Raw genomic sequence first — 7,246 nt, 5'->3', positions numbered from 1 at the left:
GTTGAACTGCTAAAACTTGTTTACTGAAGCATCTTGATATGCAGTAATACTTTTCATCCCACATTTATATTAGAAATTCACACACAAATGGAAATGGAAAAACAGCCAATACCTGTCCTGTTTTTTCCACTTGTGGTCATATATTTAGGTAACCTTTCACCTCATGGGAAAAAAGATCTAACATTCAGAATTACCCATAATAGGGAGAAGAGGAAGAAATTTTTTCTTTTTTTAAGAATGAAACCTTTCCCTCGTGTAGATTCTTGGGTATGTTCTTAAGGTGTGCAGTGTGCTAGTGGGATATGTTTGGGCATAATTTTTACTTGTTTGCATGGATAGCATACAGCCAGTATTCTTTTTTGTTTTTAATTTTATTGAGAATTTCATACATGCATATAAGGTATTTTGATCAAATCCACGCCTACTCCCTCCCCTCCCAACACCTCCCATATCTCCCCATCACTTTTTTCTGACAACTTCGTGTTCATTCATTCATTCGGTTTTCTTTTTCTTTCTCTCTCTCTTCTTCTCTTTCTCTCTCTGTCTCTGTCTCTCTTTTTTAACGGGGCTTTTTGCTACTCTAACATTCCCCCCTCTGAAGAGATAACCCTAAAATCTTTTAGGGATTACCTAAGAGCTCCTAAATACTTTCGACATTTTTGGCCTTTGGAATAGAGTATGTTGCTAAGAGGCCCAAGGACATTTTGATTTTTAGCCAAGAAGCTGGCTACATTTCTTTGGGGTCTTTTTATCCTAACTGCCTAGTCAATTCCTACCTCTTTTTCTTGTCACGCCATCCTCTGAAGAGGTCACCCAAATTGCCGATAGGGAATCAGGACACAGACCACTCTAGCTTCTTCCATGCTGAACAGAGATGCAGTGTGAGGTAATTGGGGTACCCCTTCAGTGGGTCTATCTAAAAGACTCCCAAATTGCATAACTTTTGTCTCTAAGGGGAGAAGAAAGTCCTTGAATCATGAATGGGAAATGTGAAGGAAAAGTAAAGGCAAGAGTAACTGGCATTACAAGTTCTAGACAGGGAACTAGAAAAAAGTCAGAACAGGGCAAATTTCAAATGTTCATACCAGAGTCCGTTGGGATGACGAGAGCTTCCAAAAGCATCCCTCTATTGGGTTCCTCTTTTGTCTGCCAAGGCTGGATTAGAGAGTGATGGATTCAGGATTTGTTTTCAGGTACTTTGATAGCTGTTGGAGTGGCTAGGATCAGTGTCAGTTCCCTCTCAAAGATAGGGGGAGAAAACAAATTTAGCCATCATTTTAGAACAATAGTGGGTTATCTCCCTTAACTGCAGGTGGGCACTACAGTATTGCAGACCACGATTTGAGCAGCACTTTCTGATTCAGAAACAAAATCATCAATGAGAAATAATTGTCTAAATAACTGTTTTATATGGATCTTAAAGAATTATACTGAACACTTTAATCTTTGGTTATACACTCCTTTTGGGTGTTTAAGACCATATAGTTGGCCCAAATAAACCAATTAATTTTTACTCTTCAGGTTATTGGAGGATCCGTTCCTTAGGGGTCACATGGGCTTGGGAAGAGCCCCTGGCTCTTTTCTTTTACCAGTTCCATCTATGTGAAGATAAATCAAAGGTCCTGCTAGACCGTGGCTGGCTTTACTTGGAAGCATGGAGGAAATGTTTCCTCTGAGTTGACCCTCCTCTTTGCAGACTGGGCACTGGTTCAAGTCATCTGATGGGGTCTCCATGGCCTCCCTGAACAGGAGGACAGGTGACTCACCACAGTTATAGGACATTTTGAAAGGTGCTCCATAGTCCCCTGGAACTTAGTTGACCTTAGAGGATAAGGAGCAAAAACTGTCCTTTAAGTCCCTCTGACCAGATTAGTATAGGCCTCAAAGTTTGACTGTTAAACATCCAAGAAAGTTCCACCAATCTGGTACTTTTAATTACCATGTGCTGTGTAGATAAAACTTGGGCAAAAACCAGACATTCTAGATAAATCTTGACTAGATCTATATTTTGTTCCTTAAACTAGTTGACTGAACTATGACTTTAGAAATTTTAAGATTATGTGTATATTATTTTTGTCTCATCCTTTATATATCATAGCAAACCTACACAGACCCTCATCACTTGCGTAGCCTTTCTTATTTTTTTCTGTTTATTTTGGAAAATATCTCCTTTTAATATCTTTTACATTCTCATTTTCATTTTTAATAATTATGAGACATAATATTAATACATAGATTTTTTCATCTGTTCTGAGAATTCTTTTCCTGGGCATGCTAAGCAATGCTTATCCTCTTTTAAGGTTCTAGTGTCAAACCAATGTTTGATTAAAGTTTTCCTGGGGATCCAATGAATTTACTGAGCTTACTTACAGAGATGACTGAGGGGTTCCTGAGGTATATGAGTGACCTGAGGGTATGCACGCTGGAAAGCCTTTACCTAGCATGGACCAAGCCTTCTCTTCCTAGCCTTCCTCAAATTATATACGTTAGTCCTCCCCAAATCCAGGAGACCATGTGTGATTAGGGCCAAATTACATACAGCTGACAGCCAGTGTTCTTAAAAAGGCCAGCCAGATAGGCCTGGCCTGCCTCCTGTAAAGTGCCAGTAGCTGCACCTTGGAAGTGCAGAACTGTCTTGAATCTTGAGCAGTTTCTTGCACCAGATAACTAGATTGGGAGTCTGTGGATCAGAAGTTCAGTAGCTTGCCAGAGCAGTGGGTCTGCAACAATGAGGTCTCTTCCCCTACTGTATAGGGTGCAGTCTTTCTTTCCCAACAGTGTGCGCCCCACTTTTTTGTCAGCCCAGCCATTCTGTCCTACTTTATTCTGTCCCAGCTATTCTTTGGCCTAATCTGGTTTATATGATCTTCCTCTTCGTTCTTCCACCATGGGCATGGTCTGTCTTGATGTTCACCATTCAGTCTTTAGGAAGCTTTCTAGGCCCTGGAGGGCAGACATCATTTCTTAATGACCTTTTAGTTGCAGTCATTATTAACATAGTAAAACTCAACACGGTTTTTGGGTTGTTTTTGTTGTGGTTTTGTTGTTGTTTTTGGTCTTTTAGCTCCCTGTAGCTCTAGCTGGCCTGGAACTCGCAGAGATCTCCTGCCCCTGCCTCCCAAGTGCTGGGATTAAAGGTGCATGCCACTATGCCTGGCTCAACAGGGTTTTTAAAATTATTATTAAATCAAGATTTGTGTTGTGTGAGTGCATGTACACAGACCTGTGTTTGTGTTAGATGTTCATTGGGACTGAGTTTAAAGAAATCAAGGATGCAGTCTCTGCAGCTCCTGCCACTCTGCAGCATGCTTATGTGCCACTTCCCTTTAATTGTCCCGGCAGGGCTGTGGTGTTCGTCGTAGACAGTGCGGCATTCCAGCGGGAGGTGAAGGATGTGGCCGAGTTTCTGTATCAGGTCCTCATTGACAGCATGGGTCTGAAGAACACACCGTCCTTCCTCATAGCCTGCAATAAGCAAGGTGCTATCCCCTTTTCCGGCAATAAGAACTGGTTTTTCTGGGATTGCTATTAAGAATTAATTCATTTATCTGCAGTTGCTGTTGAACATTGGAGGTAGTTGTCATCAAGTATGTTAAAGGATTAAGTCTTAAAATCGATTTTGCTTGCTTTTCCCATCTTTTTACCAGGCTGTTCAAGGTACTGGCAGCAGGGGCTCTTACTGATTTTCCTGTAAAATAATGCTTTGTATTTTAAGACTATAAATTATTTTACTTTGTTAGATATGTTAGCCTGACATCATATCGTGTGAGATACACAGTTTCAGAAGGCTAGCTGGTGTCTGTTCCTTCCAAACAAGTTTACCATTTAGCAGACTCAAGGGGAGTTTTTAGTTTTCCTTGAACCTGGTAACTGTAAAAGCTTTTTAGCCATACTACATTCAGCTGGGCTTCAGTTCTTTTATCAGTAAAATAAAACAGACTACTTGGTGTCTCAGAGCTCGTCCACAGCTAAGTTGCACCGAGCCTTGGAAGCATTTCTCAGAAGTGATCAGAAAGCAGCCATTCATTAATACCTGATGAGATGCAGTGTGAATGCTCCACTTGTAAATGGTATAGGGTGTTTGTTGAAATGGAAGTTCTTGTTGGCTACAGTGCTGGCAAGTGTTCTTTCTTTAAGGTGACTGGACATATGTAAGTATTGAGAGGTTTGGAAAGCTTGGAAAACTTAAGCTTAATCCATTTTAGAATTAAAATGAATTAATACTAAAAACAATATGTTTAAAGCATTTTGCCAAAACCTAAAAATACAACATTTACTCTGATAAGATGGAACTGGTGATTAAAAGCTCTTTAATAAAGGGGTAGGAGATAAAGTTGCTGGTTTAAATTGGAATTTTCTTTGTGTGCCAGAAGTCCTGGGAGAAGATCCATTCTGGGGTATACTACAACAGTGCTTGTCTTTCTTTACAGATATCGCAATGGCAAAATCAGCAAAGTTAATTCAACAGCAGCTTGAAAAAGAACTGTAAGTGTGGACGTGCCCTGTTGGTAAAGTGCATGCTTAGAGTTCAGGGAGCCTGTGCTTTTTTGTATGTGATTGTCACAATTACAGTCAGAAGATAAGTGTGGAATATATGTGTTAAATAATTTACAAAGGAATCAATGGAATTAGAGAAAACACTAATGGAATGTTTATAGACATTTTTAAATTTCATGATTTATTGAAATCATTAGCTCATTTTGTTTTTATCACTGTTACTCTTTTATGGTTGAAAAGTTTTAGAGATTAAATCACCAAGTTTAGAACAGTTTTATTTCAAATAAAGGTATTTGTTCACATAGTAAAGCATATAAAACTGTTTAAAGACACGTGTAAAAAATAACAAAATTAAATAAGAGCTGAGGATTAGGGGAAAGGAAGTAAAAAAAAATTGAAAGCCATTAGAAGCCAGATGTGATGCTGCAGGCCTGTAATCCCAGTATTCAGAGACTGAGGAAGGAAGATGAGAGTCCCAGACAGGTCCATCTGGGCTGTGTGTAGTGAGAGCTTGTCTAAATAAATAAATAAGATTTAAAGACTGAAGCCTTTGGAAATTATTGACAAAATAAGAAAAGAGCCCTTAGGAAGAATATAAAAACCTCTAATACTGTTGTAGCGTCTTAGATTGTTTTCAAGTTACAATATTATTTATCCTGCTTTTAGTGTTCCAGAAACTTGTAGGCTGAGAGATATGTTTCTGAGTGTTAAGGAATCGAGCATGTTTTTTCGTACTGTGCCAATTTATAAGAACTAACTAAAAGTTTGCTTAGGAGAAGAACCAACCATAGTAAAACGAGTTAGGACATTTTCATACTGCTTTTCTTTTTAAAATATTTCTATTTTATGTCTGTGATTATACTGCCTGCATGTAGGTAGGTGCCCCTATGTCATGTAGTACCCACAGAAGTCAGAGAGGGCTTCAGATCTCCCCCGGAACTGGAGTTAAATACAGATGTTAGCTGCCATGTGGGTGCTAGCAGTTGAGCCTTGGTCCTCTTCGAGAGCAGCCAGTGCTCTTGACTACTGAGCCATCTCTCCAGTCCTTCTCTTACTGCTTTTGTGGAAGGACTTTTTTATTCTCCAAAGAGAAGCGTGTAAATTCAACTTTCAGAATATTTTTTCTTGCTATGATTTACTTCTAAATTCTTTAACAAGTACCAAATGGTGTACTCACCACATGCCAGCCCTGCTCAGGGTACTGCTGTCTGGGAGGAAACATGGAGCTCCTGTGCCCAATATGGGGAGTTCAGTAGAACTGAGTTGGATTCACCTGGTGGCAGTTCCTGCCCCCAGCTTGAGTTTGACTTTTTTTTTTTAATGTGTATGAGTGTATTGCCTGCATGTATGTAGGTGCACCTGTGTCGTGCAGTGCCCTTGGAGGTGACATTTTTAAAAGGTAGGTAAAGGGGCTGGAGAGATGGCTTAGTGGTTAAGAGCACTGGCTGCTCACAACCTTCTGTAACTCCAGTTCCACGGTATTCATTGCCATCTTCTGACCTCCATGGAAATTGCACAACACGGGTGCACTTATATACATGCAGACAATACACTCATACACATAAAATAAAAATAATAAAATACTTAAAAAAAATAAAGGCTGGGTTAAAAAAAAAGAAAATAAAATTATGTAGCAGAGACCAAAGGTGGCCCAAAACTCAAAATACTGTTTCTGGCTCTGCCTTTGCTGTTCTCAGCAGCTCCTGTCTTTTCTGAACTTGCGTGTCCTCCTGGCTGTGCTTGCTTTCCAGGAACTGTATGCGTTACTTCCGATAGGCTGAAAACATGGGACATGGAAACAATTGGATGACTTTTTTTTTCTAAACATGCTGTTGATATTCTTAGGAATTGTTTTGGGGGAACAAAAGCTGTTTGTGTTTCAGAGTTGTTTTTTTTAACAGTATGGTAGTCTAAGTCTTCCCATATTTAAAACATGCTTTCCTTAGGCTGTGTGCATTTAACAGTAGAGTCAGAGGAAAACAATACAGGAGGAATTTGAGACAGGATCTTGCAGTGTGCGTCAGGCTGGCCTTGAACTTGTGGTCATCCTATTTTGGCCATGAGTGCTGGGATTATAGGCATGTACCACAAAACCCAACTTATCATTTTAGTCTGATCCTGATCTTGTGTATATGAGAATTAAGCCCTCTTGGCTTTGAAGCATTTGATGGTCTTCTTGTTTTATTTTTGTTTTATTTATTTTTTTGGAGACAGGGTCTCCCTGTAGCCCCACCTGGCCTAAAACTTGCTATGTAGACCAGAGTGGCCTTGATCTCACAGAGATCCTTCTCCCTCTGCCTCCTAAGTGCTAAGATTGAAGGTGCGGGCTACCATGCCTGGCTTTCATGGACTTCTGAATAACAAGATTTGCATATTTACATGACTTGTTTCAAAGGTTTAGAGTACTTTCGATATTTTGCCTCTTTTTCCTAAAAAAATTTTTATTGTAAAATCTTACAATATGAGTATATATGACATATGCCTTAAGTTTATATAAAGTAGATACCCATATATCAACTACTGTATCTAGGAAGCTCTACTGTGTTCTTCCGCAAAAGCTTTCCCTCTCTTTCCCTTGAGGTAATATTCTGAGTTGTATGTTAGTGGTTGTTGTTTTAATAGTTTGACTTATTGTTTAGTTTTGTGTGTATTTACTAATTAAAAAAATTTTTTTTTTTGTTTTTGAGACATGGTCTCCCTTCCAACTGGTTTGGAAGTTGCTAGGTAGACCAGGCTGGCCTCCATCTCA

The 7,246-nt window shown here is 39.4% G+C and overlaps 1 protein-coding gene across 1 annotated transcript in view; it reads left to right on the top strand.

The window, feature by feature from the left end:
• LOC103748952 (serotransferrin) overlaps positions 1–7,246 on the top strand; it is a 58,394-nt gene that overhangs the window by 49,369 nt on the left and 1,779 nt on the right. Inside the window, exons 22-23 of the mRNA XM_029555302.1 lie at positions 3,343–3,479; positions 4,431–4,485. Of these exons, the coding sequence (XP_029411162.1) occupies positions 3,343–3,479; positions 4,431–4,485 (192 nt within the window). The remainder of the gene's footprint in view (positions 1–3,342; positions 3,480–4,430; positions 4,486–7,246) is intronic.

The sequence above is a fragment of the Nannospalax galili genome, unplaced genomic scaffold, assembly GCF_000622305.1.
Source record: "Nannospalax galili isolate Female #2095 unplaced genomic scaffold, S.galili_v1.0 scaffold1046, whole genome shotgun sequence".
Classification (NCBI taxonomy): Eukaryota; Metazoa; Chordata; class Mammalia; order Rodentia; family Spalacidae; genus Nannospalax; species Nannospalax galili.
Note: the sequence above shows the minus strand (reverse complement) of the source record. Positions and strands in the feature narration are given on the sequence as shown.